The sequence below is a fragment of the Brugia malayi genome (assembly GCF_000002995.4).
Source record: "Brugia malayi strain FR3 genome assembly, contig: Bm_v4_ChrX_scaffold_001, whole genome shotgun sequence".
Lineage (NCBI taxonomy): Eukaryota > Metazoa > Nematoda > Chromadorea > Rhabditida > Onchocercidae > Brugia > Brugia malayi.
This window is the reverse complement of record NW_025062479.1, coordinates 15,815,634-15,834,603: the sequence shown is the minus strand read 5'-3', so window position 1 is coordinate 15,834,603 and position 18,970 is coordinate 15,815,634. Positions and strand designations below refer to the sequence as shown.

The following is an 18,970-nucleotide window of genomic DNA, read 5'->3' as shown; positions in this document are numbered from 1 at the left end:
AAATGTTCTTTTTTTCGGATATTTTTTAATATTTAATACGGCTCTACTTATTGACCAACATTTAAAAATTATCAAGACATGTGTTACAAATAACATAAATGAAAGTTATGAATGCTTATCACAAAGACAAGCATCCAGTATGAGTGGATGATAAAAGCTAAATTTCATCGCTTATTATCATTTTATTATCAAATTGAACAATATTTTGATTTTATATCTTGCTTTATTTCATTTTTCATCAAAAATTGTTTCTTCCTTCCTCTTTTGTAATCTCCTGTATAATTTACATTCATCTCTCATATGAATTACATAGTAAGAAGTCGCTAAGGCCGAAATTTTGATCAAAATGAATAACTGTAGAAATTCATATTTACTTGCAAAAATGCTTTTTTGAAGTATGATTTTCTTTATCTAATTTTTCTAATTGCATTTGTATTATTTTTTTTTCCTTAATAATTATGTATTCGAAGAGAGAAAAAAGGGAATTTGTTAAGAATTTTTTTCATTAGTTGAAGATTGTCCAATATCATCCAATTGTGTATCATTTTTGCTATCTGTCAATGCGCGGCAATCATCAATTCGTACTTTCACTTCGGCTAACAATCGATGCAATTCATCGGTATATATCTGTAGTGCACCAGAGAAAATTCGGAAATTATTTGAAATGTATGATTTAGATTACATTAAATACACCAAAGTGCATTTTTAGAAAATGTTACTAAAAGTATGAAATTTAAATCAATGTACTGTATGAAATAATTTTGGACATAATTTTAAGCATATTAAAGTATATTATTTAAGGTTTAACAGTTTAGCAACCAAATGATATTAATATGCTATTTAAAGTACATCAATATAATTTTTTAGTATACTACTATAATACTGTTTAAAATGGACCAATATGTAACTTAAGAATCATTAAATTTAATCAATGCAAGCCACCATAGTATATCAGGATAACCTGCCTTCAATAATTTTAAATTAGAGCACAATCTTCCGAAATTAGAAACTTGTAAGATATCAAGCATACCAATCAATTACTGATATCATAATTGATATCATTAACAAAATAAATGATGTAATAAAGGTGTATCTATAGCTTTAGTAAATTGAAAATTTATGTCTTTAATGAGAAAAAAAACCCTGTCATATGATTTTTAATTTAAAAAAAAGAAAAAAAAAACATTACTCGTCCTGCTTTTGGTGTCGTATACATGTAATAGGATTTACCCATTGTTTGTGATAAAAGTGGAATAGTTTCTGTTGTTTTAACAAATGATAACCGCTGTGATTTATCTATTGAAGATGATTGCTGATTATCTGAAGGAGTGATAAATGTTAATAAATACTTTAATGTTAATAAATATTAATAAACGTTACTTCAAGTTTGCTTAATTTCTTCCTTTAGTTTACTTTTTTTTCTCCATTTTAAAGAAAAGTGATAAAATATGATATATAATATATCAACTGAATTTGTTAAAAAAACAAGCAAAAAGAAGAAATCAATCAATATTGTTGTATTTCTAATATATGAAAATAAAACTGAGATAAGCCGTAAATTTTTTTATTGCCGAAAAAAGAATTATTCATTTTTGTAAGCACTTTATCTCATTCATGAATTTATTTTTTCTTTTCATTTTCTCATAACAATTGTTATTTCTTATATCTTCATAATTTAATTACTTAATTTTTAGATCAAAAATTTATTTCACTAATTTGCATGACTATTGTCTTCAATGGTTAATTAATTGCTTAATTTGGTCGATGTATTCTGCTTTTTTTTTCAGTATAGAAAATTGTTCTTAGATATTATAGAATTATACTACAACCAAATACGAAGTAAAAATTTTCGGTGTATGAGAATTATAATTCATTTGATAGCAAAGCTGAAGCAAAATATTTATTAGCTTAATTTAATCAAATAGCACTATAAATTAAGATTGAAATATCTATTAGTTAAATTTAATAATATAATAAAGCAAAACTGATAATGAATTGTGTTCAGTTTACAACGACAAACTTGGAATTGAATTATTCCGTAATATATGTGAACTGTCGTTAACTGTCGTCATACATAATTCTTGTGATTCGTACACTTGCGGTGATACAATCACTACTTGATGACTATAAAAGTAAAGTAAGTTGCACAATATAGTTTGTACTATTGATCGAAACTATATTTATATACACATATATTTCGAACAAAAATCATCCATTCTATAATTCATTATCATTACAGTCAAAGAATGCTAGAAATTTTGTTTAAAAAATTGAATTAATTAAATTAAGTTGAATTTGTATCTTTGATATCTTTGTCGAATAGAATAATTTATAATAATATCAATCATAAAATTTTTAAAATGTCATTAAATTTAAAAAATAACTCAATATTTTCCATTTTTTTGACTTTAACAGGATGTGCATCATTTTCTATTTCAGGTAGCATTGATAAATCAGACCAGGATACACCATCGAAATATTTTTTACTTCCCATATTTATACATGCTTGAGCAATATGTTCATCAGTTTGGGTACCTTTGTTTATCTGAAATTACTGTTGTTAACATTGTTATCATTGCTATTTTTCTCAGCAGTCTTTCTAAATATTAATAATTTCGTTTCTCCAATATAATAATGATAAAAATTAGATGCTAAAAAAATTGCAATGACATGTAAATTTTCCTCTAAAATTAAAGCCGGATCATTTTTAGTTTGATAAATTTTTAGTTGCTTCCAAAAAAAAGTGAAGTACTTTACAGAATTAAAACATTCATTGCATTATTTTCGTTTATACATCAATTTTGTTGTGCATCCTTATTACATACTTTTAAAATTAGGTAGTTCAATAATAATAATAGTAATGATAATAATAATAATAATAATAATAATAATAATAATAATAATAATAATAATAATAATAATAATAATAATAATAATGATAATGATCATATTGGTAAACATAATCACAACATGCACAATCGTGATATATAATTTAAAATCATTGTGATGAATTCAGATAATTATTTAGTTTTAAAAACCTGTTAAAAAAAAAGTGATAAAGTACCATGCAGAGTGCATGACGTATATGCTCTACTAGTGCTCGGCGATCACGTTTGATTCGTGGTAATATGGTGCTTGCGAATGTATCCTTACGCTGAATTTTTGGTTGACGTCGTCGTTTACGCCACATACGCCACAGAGAAACAAAATCTATCTTGTTCTAAAATTAAGCAAAAATTAATTACTACGATTTCATTAACTTAATTTTTATTCGCTCTTTTTTTCTTATTTTAGTAGCTGAAAGTTAATTGTAACATTAAAAATTTTTAAAAGCAAAATAAAAAAAAGCGGACAACAATATAGCCCTTATTTGATATTTTCTACTATCATTCCAAAAATTGTTAAAAGGTTTTAGCAACATTACTTAAAAAAATTTCTATTTCAATGCAGCAAATATTTCATTTGTTTATTTAAAAATTCTATCAATAAAATTTTGTTCCTAAATTATAATCTGAGATATTTGTTAAGTTTATGATATGACTATGTGTGATCTAAATGTTTACGTCACAAAAATGATAAATTGGTTATTAACAGTAGTTGCATATATTCCAAGGATTACTTTGTATGATTCATGATAATACCAATTTATATCGTTTACAATTTCCCATTCAATAATAAATAACATTTCATTAAATTTGAGAGTTAATCCGGTAGTTTTCATTTGTTAAGCTCGAAAGTTAATAATTAAGATGGCAATTTACTTAACCGGAACATTAATTCTTTCAGCTGGGACACCTTTTTGTTTGTACTCCTCCAGGAGTGTCACCAACAATTCTTCAAATAACCATTCGAGTTTAATTTGAAGAACATTGATACACATACTAAATAATGCAAGTCCTATCATTATCAATCCAAATATAACAAACATATCAACCGAATTTGTTGGTGTTACATCACCTAAAAAATATTTCAAATTTAACATTTTAATAATTTATATTGAAATTTAAGTTAAATTTCTGCAAATTCCAGTTCAAAACATATTCTTTAAAAATTCGGTTTTCTACTTTTTAAAAAATATAACCTGAAATGTTTGCTTGTGGAAGTTTTTTAAGAAGTTAAAATTAATATGTAATAATGAATAAAATTTAGATAACATTAATAATACGTATACATAACTAACTCACCGTAACCGATAGTAGTAAGTGAACAGAAGAAAAAATAGAAACTTTTGAAGTAATCCCAATCTTTTTCGAATTTTAAAAAAACTGCAGCACATATGAATACCCATCCTATAGTAATACCAATCTTAAAAAAGTTTTGATGTATTCATAGAATAATAATAGAATGAATAAATGAATAATAAATTTTAATAAAAAAAAATAAATATTAAGTTAAAAAATCATGTTATGCGCAATAATTACTATTTTCATTTATGATTAGCTGGATAAAATTGACTAATAATTTCAAAAAAATGAAAGATGTAAATGGAAGGAATTTTATTAACACCAGTAATTCTGCTTGTTGAGAAAAACAATACCAAGAGTTAGAAAACTGGGTTATATAAATTACTAAATAAATGTTTCTGCTAAGTTATTGATGGTAGGTAAAATATAAGAATTTAAATATGAAAACAAAGGTTACTTGTTTTTCTTTTTTTTTTTGGAGAAAAAGTCAACATGTGACAAAAGGATGATTATTGAAGAGTTATTCGTACGTTAAAACCAAACAAATGAACAAGAGAGAAATGGATGACGGATGATCAAATAAGTGATTAAGTAATATCGAAAAAGGATATTTAAACGGATATAAGCAAACATATGAATATGTTATTTGTAAATGATGATTAAGTAGGAGTAAGTAGAAAACAGTAAAATTACTTTCAAAAAAAAAAAACTTTTCAAACTGAACAAATTAGCATACTGGTAATAATAATGGAATATTGTCATCATGAAATGAATTCCAATTTTTCTTTTTTATTGATTTGCCGCAACATATCCATGCTATATGCTCCATTAAACTGCAATTGAAAATAAGGGAAGAAGAAAGTTGCAAAATTTTATTTATGCTTTAAAATAGCTAATAATAAGTACAATGTGTTGTTATTAGTATCAATTGATAAGATTTTTAGTAGTTTGCACATACAATCTATTATCATTTATTTATATTTTAAAATGTTTTACAAACATTTATTTAAATTCTTTTTTAAATTTTCAAAACATTTATTTGAAATAATATTATTATTAGATGTGAACATTTCGTTTTTTTATTATTCATTGATAAAAGTTAAATCAATTACTAATTACAAAATTTATTATGGACTAGTAAATCAGCAATAAATAATTTTAAGCTATTCTTATATGAATATTCTTATACGTTAAAAATGAATTATTTCCGACTCAAAACTATGTATAACCCTTAAAATGTTTAATTATAACCTTAGTAGAAATGATATTTCGAAAAAAGAAACAAAAAATTATAATTTCACAGTTATTTTTTTATCATTTTACTTGCTTTTTTTGATTTAATTTCTTTATCATTTTATTCGGTTTCTTAAAACTATCTGTTATTAGCTTGTATTATTGATTATTGTGCTACGATATATTTATTTTTTATTTGATTTGGCTTACCTTCAATTTTTACATTTTAATTTTTAAAATTAGAAATGGTAATAACCTCATGAATTGAATCCAAAATCGTTCCAAAACTCGAAATGATTGTCGACCAAGCTTATGTAGAATCATTAATACAAGTGGTATACCGATTGTTGCATACAACATCACCGCTAATCTACCAAGTTTACTCTGAGCTGTTATATTACCATAACCGATAGTTGTGTATGTTGTCACTAAATATTTTGATATCAAACCACATCGAATCATTTCATATCGTATTATATCACACCATATCATATCATTCATATCACAACATACCATATGTCATATCATATCATATATCTATATCATGCCATATGTATTATGTCACATCGTGTTACATCGTATCATACCATATCATATCACAATCACACCGTATCATATCAGTAAATTGAATGGTTTTCACTCTTTGTGAAAATAAATTGGGAATCTTTTTCTTTTTTTTTAAATAATTATTTCAAAAATTACACTTTTAAGACTATTTATTAATTGTTCTTTAAAGAGAAACTAAAAAGCCCAGATTTTCTAAAATATTCAGAAAATCATGAGTGAAAATATTAAACTAATATTAAAGGAGAAAAAAAAACTATGAAAAAATGAAAACTGAGCATAAAGTAAAGTATAAACTGATAAATTAATAAGGTATGCTAAAAGTGTTTCGTAAAATACAAAAGATATTTATCTATTATACTTGATTATAACAAAAATAATCACAAGTTGTCTTTTCTATCATTTATCACCATTTTATTAATACATTAGAATAATTACCAGCTAAAAACATTGCATTCCAGAATGTCCAAGTTGGAGTAAAAAGATGAGTTAAACCAGTTAATGTTTTGAAACGAAACAATGCAGCTTTCATTTTACGGCGCACAACGATTGGACTAGCATTCTCTTCTAGCGCAATTTCCCAATATCTTAGTGATAGCTGGAAACTTGTAAAAAGTGATTAAAAAGGTATTAATTATCAAATTTAACTGGTAAACATTTAAATTTGAAATCTAATTTATTTTTTGTATATTTTTATGCATGAAATGATAACAAACCATTTCCATTTCTCAAAATCATTTGCACATTGATCTGACTATTTTATATACATTAGTAGATTATTAGTTAATAAAAATATAATTATTTCTACTTTTAATTTGAATATATGAATTGATATAAAAGGGATAAAAAAAGCAATATGATTGATAAGAAAAATGTTTATAATATTCTATTGAATAATAAAATATTTTCAATTGTGAAACAACTCTTAACAAGTAAGTTTAGATAAGATAAGAAATTTCTATAACCTTGAGATAGTACAAATAATTCTTCTTATCACCTGTTAAATTTATATTATCATGTCTTTATCTAATTAAAATCCAAAAAGTGCTAAAAAAAATTGACAATATTTGGTAGACGTAAAAGTTATTCATTTGTAGTATTATTACCTGTTCAGTATAATTTCGAAGGGCATACATTTGACCAAAATTATTACTAAAGTGATTAAGCCATATAATTTCCGGATATTGTGGTTGTAATATTTTAGCTTTGTAACTTTCCTGATCCGATAAATGATACATATTTAGAACGTACCAATAAACAGCCTATAATATTTATTCCCTAACTTTGCTTTTCTAAGCAATATATGATTGAAACAATATTTAACAATTGGTTCCACCGGAATAATAAATATTTACCAATGCACAAAAAAATAATTAATCACTTAAAAACTTAAAGATAAAGTAATAATCAAATAACCTTTTCGATTCCATTTAATGCAAAACGTTTATAGATTCGAATATTTTCATTAAGTTCAAATCGGTTATTGCTATATTTGAATCGAATTTGTCGAATTACTTCTTCAATATTTAGTATAATTTGATGCATGGAATGTTCCTCCCAGTTAAAGTATAATTTCTTCTGATCTAACAACAATCGTTCATTGGGAAATTCAATCAAATAAAAAATTAAACCACCGAAGAATGAATAAGCTATCAAGATGAAAACCGGAAATGTCGAGTGAACAATGGATTTGTTATAGATACGCTGTAATTGTAAAATTATTTAATTATTAGTTAACATTATTATTTCTTATCATTTTATAAAAAAATTTAATGAGTTTAAAAGAAAAAAATAAATAAGAAAAAGGTGGTATAGCCGTAGCTTATGCAATAAAAATTTATTTCTTATTGTAACTAATGAGGTTACAATTATTAGTTCCCACCTATACTTTCAGTATAATATTCTCATCATTGTGATAAGTTATCATAGATTAAATACTATCATAAAAATATATATAAACTATTTAAATGCTTATTTTTCTTCTTGATTTGTTATTGTAAAAAAAAAATAAAAATAAAAGTGAACAAACAATTTTATTTAATTAATTGTCAGTTTTAATAGGTACAAATTAACAATCAGCTCCCTATTTTAGTTTTAAAATGTTATTTTTTATTTGAACCTGTAATTGAGAACAAAAACGTTTGAATAAAGATTTTGTTTTGTTCGATTTCTGTTGACAATATTTGATAGATTCATTGGGTATATGTTGTAATGATTTCAAATTTTCGTCACTTTTTTTCTATAAAAAAAAATTATTCACATCAATATAATTACTATAATTATTTCAAATGTTAGCTACAACAAGAATCAATTTAATCAATTTCTTACTTGGATTATAATTAAAATTTATTTATTTATTTATAATTTAGTGCTAGCTTATGTTAGATAACTATAATTATTGCTTTTGATCCTTTCCTATGAATTAATCATATATGTTATCACTTAGAATAATATTAATTGACTCAATAATAACAAAGTAAATTACAGTCTTTCTTTCATTTTTTTTTTCGCTGGATATAATTAAATAGAAAAAAAAAAAAAAGAAAAAAAAGACGGAAAGAATAATTTACAGGACTGAATGACTTGAAATTGTATAATGAATTTTGTAATAATTGACATGAGAGAGTAGATTGCTGTCGTTTTTGATGGAAAGCAGATAGGATAGGATCGGTTGGCTTCATTTATTACATTCATACATTCATGGCTTGTTTATTAGTTCATAATTTTTGAATATATCTATAAAGAAATTATTATAATTAATTTAGATTCTTTTATATTCTCTAATAAATCTTATCCGATTCTCTATCCTGTTTTGATGCGCTTAATCAATAATGCCTTTTTATAATGAATACATTTTAAGATAACAAAGAGTAAGATTGATAATTTACTTGAAATTAAATGATAACAACTTTCTCTTTTCATTCATAATTTTAAATTGTAATTATTAAATTAAAACTTAAATAATTAAATGCAATGAAGTCAGAAATAAGATGATGCATGTTGGAATAATATTGAGCATATGATTTATGAAACGAACTAGAGATAATAATTATTGAAACGTAATTGAACTCATAAGGTGACTTTTTTTATAGAAATCTTTGTATACAAAAAGAAAAAATAAATTTAGGTTAAATTTTGCTCATAACTCATTTTCAACGTAAATTTCTCATTTCAAAAATATCTTACGTAAAAATTGCAATCAAACAACCACATGGCTTTATTAATAATAGCAAATGGAATATGGAGAATCCGAAAATTAATGTTATAATTCTACTTCGCTTTTATATTTCTACTATCATATTTCCTCACGGCCATGCTTCTTTACCTTTTCCTCTTTGTTGACTTCAATTTAAATCGCTTCATTTATTTTAATTCATTTCACTATTCTCACTGATATTTCATTTCTTTACTTAAGCCTATTTCAAATATATTAATTTTAATAAGAATCTACAATATTTATAAATATATTTGAAATCTGTCCCATTTAGAAAAAAAAAAATTTTTTTCCAACTATGCAGAATTAGCAAATGAAAAGACTTCATTCATTAATGACATTAATGACTTTAAAATATAAGAAAAATTTTATTTGAACTCAAATATATTTAACGAAAAAATAAGTAAAGGAAAATATACATTTCAATATTTCAAACCCAAAATAAATATTATTTTTATTAAAGATAAACAATTCAGTTATTTACAAGCTCCAAATTTTTTTTCCTTTTCCTCTTTATAAAATTCCTATAAAAATTGTCGTATACAGAGATGACAAAACATTTGCTTCACGTTGCTTGCATACCAATATTCCTTACATCATTATTTTTTTTTTTTCATTGAAAATAATATTTCAAAAAATGTTAGACTAGAAGGCTAATATTGGTATGATCCTATAATAATATTACCACCAATCATATATGCTTTATTTTTTCGTAACGATTCTTCATAATGTCTCGGTTGCAAAGCTTTAAAAGGATAAATATCAACGAAATGATTCTTTCCCTCTTCTTTCCGTGACCATAATGCACCCTCAACCATTGAACAGATCATTTCACATGCAATATAGTTCAAAATCATCAAAGCATTTGCAGCAACTTCAGGATCACCTAACCATTTCAAAAATCGATTGATTCTTGCTTTCCTGCAATTTATAGAGAAACTGAATTAAGCATAATTTCATCCTCTTTTGTCTAAATATTCCATTTTTCAAGCATTATTCATTAAAGTATCTAATGTAACAAACACTCAATTGCATATTGGATATGCAATTGAAAGCTTTCTAAAAGAAATTTAATTATTGAATTATGATTCTTCAGCTATTAGTATATTTTTATTCCGATAACTTATCAGGTCATAGTTGCAGCATAACAAGATATAAAATTAGATTTGAATTTTAAAATTTTAAAGTTACAAAGGTAAATTTTAATAATTAATACCTAATACCATGTCCAGCGCAGAAACTATATGTTCTTGCTATTGTATAATCTTTATACTCATCTTCATCCATCAATGCCGTACGTTCTGATAATCGTTTCAATCGTTCACGTTTTTCTTCATCAACTTTTACATCACTTTTTAAATATCTCTGTAATTCGCCCGTTACATCGAATAATCCAACACTATCATATATTGATTGTGCTCTAAAATAGAATGATATAAATAAGCAATCCGCAAAAGTAATTTTTCTCTTGCATTAAACTGAAAAAGATTATTTTGACATTAAGTTTCGTTAACTATTTAATACTACAAACCTTTATTAGTCATATTTATCAATAAAATACTCACACTGCCTTTTTTGGTAGCAACTTTGCTATAAATTATTACAACTATTTTACGGTAAAAAAATATCCATTGTATATAATGCTAATTATATAGTTTGGCTAATTACATATTTTCATGATCACTGAAGGAAGGTTGGACATTTCAATAAAATAATAGCTTCATATTTCACAATATACATCCAATATTTATAATATTCACTAAAGTTAAATAATTACTATCAACTGTAACTAATTACATATTAGTAACCACATTTGCATTAAAATATTTAAGTTGCTTGTGAAATAAATTTACAAGATTAACAGCAAATCGCTTTAGAGAATTAATTAATGACAAACTCTTTTCCACAAAAATCTGAACTAGTACTGGGAACTTCAGCCAGAATATCACAATCTGCTTCATAATCTTCATCGAAACCTTTTAATAAATCAGCTGACTGAAAAAATTGACTTTTCTTCAAGTCAATACAGTTTTTAATTTTCCACATAAAAATGATATTATACGAGTTCCATTTCATCTCTAATGATAACCACTGTCAAATGTCCTTTCTCCTGTCACTTTTAAATTCACTTATGAAGATTAAAAGATTAACAGCGAATCATTTTCGAAAAATATTTAATGATAAACTCTTTTCCAAGGAAATATGTATGATACTGCTTCAGTTATTAGATTCCAGTTTCAAATGAAATAAAGATAAATTTCATAATTACAAAAATATATGCAACAAGAATGTGAAAATTCCTTAACAGATAAATTTTTTTTTAAAATACTATCCTGGAGGAAAAAAATGTTTATGAATTACTTACTTTAGCTATACGATAAATGCGACCAAGATGAAAAGGTTTTTTGCGTAAAAGAAATAATAAATCAATACATTCGATTCTTTTACAGCTGCAAAAAAATCAAAATTGAAAACAAACTTTAAAACATTAAAAAAGTATGAAAAGTAAACAAATCTGAAGAAAAAAAAAAACAAACAAAAAAAAATTCACCCTCTTAATGCTGCACATTTCTTGGCTCTATTTACTGTATCTATCATCTGATTACGTAAAATATCGATGACGTATTTTTGACATCTAAAAGTGTCTATTCTTTCATTGTATCTTTTTCTTCGCCAGTGTGATAATACAATGAGAAATCTTAGTTAGCAATCTAATTAGAGTAAAGAATGAAAAAAAAGAAAAAAAAAAAAGGTTGAATACAAAACAATTATATAGTCGCATTGAGAATTGAAATAGTTATGTGTGAGATTTCGTTTCTTGGTCGCATAAACTAAATAAAAATATATAAAATATAAGATAAGTGAACAAAAATATAGAGTGCAAACACAATTCAACAAACACAGATGAACAATAGGCTAATAGATTGATAACTTTTGAAAGTATTTAAAAATGTTTAAAACTTGAAAAAATGGACAAAACGCAATAATTACGAGGTCCGACATCATGCAAAATTACTCACTACTACCTGACAAATGATTTTAATTCTACGAAATAGAAGATCACTAGAAGTAAATATAATTATTATGGAATAAATTAAAATTCTAAATTGATAACCTACATTTCAATTGGTTCAGCTTCATCACCGTAGGCAAACATTAATTTTCCAACAATTTCATAAATATCTCCCGGAACCGAAGTGTAAGCTATCGTTTTTTGATCACACATTCCGCTGATCACTTATCCATTCATTTATTAAATGAATTAGTAAATCATTCGTCCATCCAAATCAATCAACCAATTGATCGGTCAGGCAGCTATAAAAAAAGCATATTCAAAGATTTAAATATTAATTTGATGAATTTTACAATAGTGATCTTAATTTCGTCACCAATAAGAGAAGCAACTGGCTTAAATTTATTAATCTACGGAATGCAGAAAATGAAGATAAGAAATTAATTAATTGAAAACGAAAAACTGGTAGGATTTATCCCACACTCTTATAGTTCTTCAGTTTTTTTTTTTTTCGAATATATAACGTGATGAAAATATACGAAATGAAAGAAATATTTTAGCTTCTCCAATATTTAATTGACGATTTGAATTTAACGATATATAGTAAGAGATATAGATTGAACGAAGTGATAATTGTAAATTAAATATGAATATGCCAGTTTACAAATAAAGGTAATGAAGAAAATTATACTGCAACCAAGAATTTATCATAAAATATTGAAATGAATAAGAGCATTTAAGGCATTAGAAATAGGGGCATTTGAAACGATAAAGTATCGACAAAATTCCAATTTTATTTAAATATTTTAGAAATATGCCTTAGAAAGCAAAACCGGTCTTTTCCTTTTTTTTTTGCTTCAGTCATTTAAAATAAAACTGTGGTCAAAGATCAAACTTTTATTAGTGTCAATACAAAATCAATCAGTCAACTGATAAGAGAAATCATTATTGAAAAGAAGAGAAAGAAAAACGAAGAAACGAGAAGTTTTAGTCTCGTTTCTTATACCTGTCCTATTGGTACAAAATTTCTTCATCATTTAACATTTCTTTACATCTTGAATGGTTTTATTTCGTGAAATATTTCGAAATACTTCATTTTTTTCGAGGAATATTCCGAACTATTTCATCTGTTTATGAAATATTTTATTTATTTAACTAAAAACTCATTTAGCTTAGCTTCATTCTCGCTCTTCTCTCTCTTTTGACCTATTTCAACTAATCTTTTTTTGTTCCTTTTTCTCTTTCTCGTTTTTTGTATCTAAAATCATTTTTTCATCTAGTAATACGAATTTCTTACTTATTAAATTTGCATTTCATGCATATCTAAGAATGATAAGGATTCAACACGAATAATATCGTATCATTCGTTTCATCTACTACTACACGTACTAAACATTAACTTAATAAACAGTTGGCTTAAATTAAATCTTTCACCTAAAAATGGATCAACATCAGTAATAGGCGCAAATATGTGAACGTAAAGACTAAAAGTTGATGCTAATTCCCAAAAATTATCGTTAAAAAATGATAAAATATTTTGATAACACTAAATCGATTTCAGTTAACAAAATAAACAGACATAATAGAATGATAAACATTGAATGATAAAAGAGTGTATGAAAGACTAAAAAGAAGCATTCCTTAATGACAAAAACTCACAACACTTACTAAAAGCTCCAGTAACCGACAAACCGATAGGCTGTTCACCTCTTCCGTTCATTGCATATTTGTCAGGTACTGGATCGAATTGCAAAAAAAAAAAAAAAGCAAGAAAATTAAGGCTAGAGGTTCTGTTGCTTCTTCATTAGTTGACTAATTTATTTGTTGTTCGCAAAGTTTTTACGGAATTCGAAGTAAATTTAATTTCCGGTTTTGTTTTTCCGTTTCTTTCCTTCTATTCCTTTTTCATACTACTTTATCGTACCATTTGTATTCTACTATTTCTGTCTCTGCGAGTCTTTGACACGGAACCTAAAAAATATAATTAAATGTATATAAATATGGAGAAAAAAAAGAAAAGAAATATTAGAAATGTATTAACAATTGCAGTTTCAATTTTTTTGTTTTCTTCTCAATTTCTTCATTTCTTTAAAATTTTAATTTACTTCTGATTTTTTATATCAGAAAAAGAAGCAACATGATGTAAAAATGAAGTACTAATAAGGGGATAATTGTGTGTTTTTTTATTTTGGTATAAGAAATTGAAGGAATTTGAAAAAAATAAAATGAAAATTTAAGTTTACAGTCATTAGAAACTTCTTGAAATATTTACTTTTTTTTTCCTTTTGAAAGCATAAAATTTTAATCTAAATTTATGAAATCTGTTCCATATTTATCATGATTTTTCAGATAATCTAAATTTTGGTGATTTTTTAGTGCAAATTTTTATGCAAAGAATTTTAATTGCTTTGAAGGTTTATAATAATTTTATCAACGCATGTGATTAGTATTTGATAGATTTGTAAGTTCTCATACACTGAAAATAAAACATTAAGCTTAAGAAAAGGAATTTTCTTAGAATTTCAAGAATATTATACTTAGGAAAAAAGTAAAATTTTAACAATTGGTTAACGTTTTAAATTTTATTCCATTTGAAAATAATATTTTGACAGTTTCTTTTTTGTTTTTCAGACATTAATATGGCATCAGTTTTAGAACAAATGAAATTGTCGACAAAAGTTGTCGCAGATTGTGTCGATTTTAAAGGTTAAGTAAATCTTTTTTTTTGGAGAAAAGGATGTAATCTGCGCTAATTTCAATTTCTGATATTATAAATTTCTGATACTAGTCTTTCTGATAGAAAGGTAAAAATTAAAATTGAGATAGGCAAGGCTAGGAGATAATAGAATAAAATGAAGGAAATTTAATGAAATGAATATTGAAAGTTGTATAAAAGAGAAATAGAATAGGGAAAACAAAAAATGAGATAGAATAGAATAGGGTAGGAAAGAATAGAATTAGAATAGGACAGAATAGAATTGGAAGAACGAAACAGAAGAGAACAGAATGGAACTAAAAAGAGTTAAAACAGAACTTGGATGGGATAGTGGGAATAGAATAGAATAGGAATAAGAGTCAGGTAGAGTAGGACAGAAACAGGAATAGGAATAGAACAGAAGAAAATAGAATAGAATAAGAACAGAACAGGAATAATAGGAAAAACAGGAAATAGAATAGGATAGAGCGGGACAGAATAGGAACAGAATAGAATAAAAGATAGGGTACAATTGGAATAGAATAATGGTAGGGAGCTGGATGAAGTAGTGGTTTCTCCTTTTATTAAGATTTTCTGGAACATTAGTTTATCATTTCAGAAATCTTATTTCCATATAATTTTGGTTTAAAGAAAAAGAAAATTTTTCTTTCTTTGATTCAAAACCAATATTTTAAGGATCATGTTCCACTCGTATAAATTCTTATTTTAAAATAATATTTCAATATTTCTTTTTTCGCAGTAATGAAACAGGTTGGTGCCGTGGATGCTACAACAAATCCATCCATTTTATTGGCAGCATCAAAACTTGATGATTATAAGCGTTTTCTGGATGAAGGCATTGCATATGCGAAAAAATTCGGTTCGTCATTAAATCGTGAAGAAGTATGGCTTTTCTAAAACAGTTTTAGGTATTTTCTGAATTCGTGACATAACTATAAAGTTTATAGATCATCATAACATAGTTTTCTTTTGATATATTTATAATAGTAAGAACATCCGATTGTGTAATATTTATTCAGATGATGTAATATGACTGCATAAAGCGTTGAACACTTTTCTTTATTAATTTTTTAGAAAAGATTCTGACCATGAAATTCATCTATATGATTGAAAGAGTAGATTATAGCAAAATTAGTTATTCTTATCGATGATTTTTTTTTCCAAAACTTCTACAGTTGCGTGCTTTGGCTGTGGAAAAAATAGCGGTTTTGATGGGAAAAGAAGTATTAAGCGTTGTTCCTGGACGTGTTTCAACGGAAGTTGATGCCAGGTATAAATTTTTTTTTTCTTTTTTTTTTATGTTTTCATGTTACTATTACATATTGTTCAGTTTTTGTTGTTTTATTTTTATTTTTACTTAGTACTTAGTACTGCTTTCCCGTTAATGCTAAATAGTGATCAGTCTTTTAAATTGATGTTAAGTGAAATTAATCTTATCATAATTTTCCATTCTTTTTCAACGTAAAACATATTTTTGGTGAATTTTATTCTCTCTACTTTCAGACTTGCCTTTGATAAAGATGCTCAAATTGCAAAAGCACTGACAATTATAAAGCTATACGAAGAAGAAGCAATTACAAAAGAGCGTGTGTTAATAAAATTACCCTCAACTTGGGAAGGCATTCAAGCTGCTCGGTTAGTTCATTATATCAAACATGCAGGAACAGAAACATTTGTATTACTATTATTCATGACTTCATTAATTTTATACATTTCATTTACTAATTCTAAATAATGACAGACAGATTTATCATCAATTAAAAAAAAAAAGAAGAAGCAATTCTATCAATCTCTAACGAGACTATTTGGTTATTTAAGTGCAATTCAATTAATTGGTCTATTCCAGTGGACAGATAAAACATTTTCCAAACGGTTGTATGATTATATCTGAACATGGTTTTTAGGTCTTTTAGAATTTCATTTAATATATCTATTCTGCTCATCAAATATTTCATATTTCTGGTAGCTTTTTTATTAGTGAATGACTTATGCATCATCTTAGTTTTTTGAAAATATATTCAGATCTATCTACCTTTACCCATTACTAATCCCAGTTGGATCAGATTTCTATTTTTTTTTTTTTTTTTTAATTTATTTCTTATATTAACAAATTTCTCAATGTCAGCGTACTTGAGAGTAAGCACGGTGTACACTGTAATATGACGTTACTATTCAACATTTATCAAGCTGTCGCATGTGCCGAAGCGAATGCAACACTAATTTCTCCATTTGTTGGCCGAATTCGTGATTGGTATTTAAAAAATACAGATTCGAAGGATTATAATCGTGAAACGGATCCTGGTGTTCAGGTTTCTTATATTATCTAATTTTGTTTGAGTTAAATTTGAAGTTTGAGTTAAATTTGCTTTTAGAAATGAAATATATCAAGATAGAAAGATGTAAACTTTCCTTATTGTGATTTTTTTCTGACCAATTGATTTTTGAATAATCTTCAAATATCTTTAGAATGTTCGAAAAATCTATAATTATTACAAAAAGTATGGCTATAAAACGGAAGTTATGGCAGCATCATTTCGTAACGTAGATGAAATCAAAGGTCTTATTGGTTGTGATTTAATGACGATCAGGTACGAAACCTTTTTTTTTTGTTTGTTTGTCAACGTAAAATTCTAAAAATCCAATACTTCGTCTTTAAGAAATCTAATCAAATTGTAAAATTTATTTATTTATTTTTTGCAGTGCGGCATTGCTTAAAGATTTATCGGTTGACCACGAAAATGTCCCTGTAATTTTAAATCCAGAAAAAGGTATATATTTAATACATTATATATATATATATATATATATATATATATATATATATGAATTTCTTCATGGAAGACTGTGTTCTGTTTTTGATTTCTTTAAATAGAAATTTTTTATGAAATTGATTGTCACTGATATAAATGTAATATATTGGAAAAAAAAAGAACAAACTCTTGCAGCCAAATCATTTGAAATGCAAAAATTTACACTTGCCGAACCGATGTTTCGGTATGAAATGAATGAAGATAAAATGGCAACGGATCTTTTGGCTGATGGAATACGTCGTTTTGCAGCAGATGCTCGAGCAATGGAAAGTTTAATTGATAAAGTTCTGTAAGGAAAATATTCGGGATTATTTGTATCTGAAATAATTGATTTTTGCATATTCCTTTTTGTTTTGAAACTTCTCTTAATTCATACCTAAATGTTACATTATTGTTTTATTAGTTTATCATTCTTTTTTGAGTGATTTATTCTTGTTTACAAGTTTATCATATCTTTTAGCATTATCAGGATGAAAAAGATGGAGTTTTTTTTCTAATTTTAGAAATTAGCAAAAAGTATTTTACAGTTAGAATGCAATACATAGCAAAAAAATCAAATAGTATATTTAAGTGTAAATGAATTTCTGATTGTGTCACTTTTTTTTTATTAAAAATCTGTTTAAATGTGATTTAATTGGTTGTTCTGATTTAATTTTGACTTACTTCATTGAATATATAAGTTTGGCACAAAAATATCCTATTAAAGATTAATCATTTCGTAATGCTTTTAGTAAAATGTTCTTTTTGCTTTTTTAAATTCTATCATTCCTATTCAAATTCTAAAAGTTTATGATTTTTTTTTTTTTTCAAATTGTAATAATTTCTTACGTAATCCAAATCAAATTGACGCCATTATACTAAATTATATGAAAATTTCAATACAATTACTAATTTTTTTCCATTAGTTAAAAAAAAAAAGGTTAAACTATTTCATCGGTGCAATAATATTATTATTTCTCAAAAATTCTCAAAAATATCATTTTTTTTACTTTACTGCCAATATCAGTTCAGATTACAGTTTGAATTATAACTTATGAAATATGCCAAACTTTTTACATAACATTCTATTTTACTGGATGATATGTAATGATATGTAAATTTTGCTATCCTTTACTTTTTTTTTCATACTGAAAATTGATTTTAAAAAATGTTTTGTGGAAAGTTTTTGTGTTATCGTAGTAAAAGGTCATTAGTGGAATAGATTTTTTGGTTTCTTAGTTCACACACTTTTTTTCT

General features: G+C 25.4%; 3 protein-coding genes across 4 annotated transcripts; 1 reads left to right on the top strand and 2 right to left on the bottom strand.

Moving 5' to 3' along the window:
* Positions 1–489: 489 nt before the first annotated feature.
* Positions 490–7,526, bottom strand: Bma-twk-44 (uncharacterized protein; the record flags this gene model as incomplete). The annotated part of the gene is made up of 12 exons (XM_043075011.1): positions 490–627; positions 1,190–1,320; positions 2,021–2,124; positions 2,385–2,545; positions 3,065–3,220; positions 3,767–3,957; positions 4,185–4,305; positions 4,921–5,017; positions 5,674–5,845; positions 6,420–6,579; positions 7,088–7,243; positions 7,398–7,526. 12 exons carry the CDS (start codon positions 7,524–7,526, stop codon positions 490–492), a joined length of 1,716 nt encoding a protein of 571 aa, XP_042930945.1.
* Positions 7,527–9,848: 2,322 nt separating this feature from the next.
* On the bottom strand, positions 9,849–12,421 carry Bm8042 (Uncharacterized protein; the record flags this gene model as incomplete). 2 transcript variants are annotated; one of them, XM_043075009.1, is made up of 6 exons in its annotated part: positions 9,849–10,116; positions 10,412–10,615; positions 11,093–11,190; positions 11,561–11,645; positions 11,747–11,830; positions 12,315–12,421. In XM_043075009.1, the coding sequence occupies 6 exons, from the start codon at positions 12,419–12,421 to the stop codon at positions 9,849–9,851; spliced, it is 846 nt and encodes a 281-aa protein (XP_042930943.1). The 2 variants fall into 2 exon arrangements, with proteins under 2 accessions (XP_042930943.1, XP_042930944.1); XM_043075010.1 differs by lacking the exon at positions 12,315–12,421 and having other exon boundaries at positions 11,747–11,793.
* Positions 12,422–14,847: 2,426 nt separating this feature from the next.
* Bma-tald-1 (Transaldolase, putative) lies at positions 14,848–18,027 on the top strand (the record flags this gene model as incomplete). Its single annotated transcript, XM_043075008.1, has 8 exons — positions 14,848–14,914; positions 15,664–15,806; positions 16,100–16,194; positions 16,428–16,559; positions 17,050–17,233; positions 17,391–17,512; positions 17,625–17,692; positions 17,870–18,027. 8 exons carry the CDS (start codon positions 14,848–14,850, stop codon positions 18,025–18,027), a joined length of 969 nt encoding a protein of 322 aa, XP_042930942.1.
* Positions 18,028–18,970: the final 943 nt, after the last annotated feature.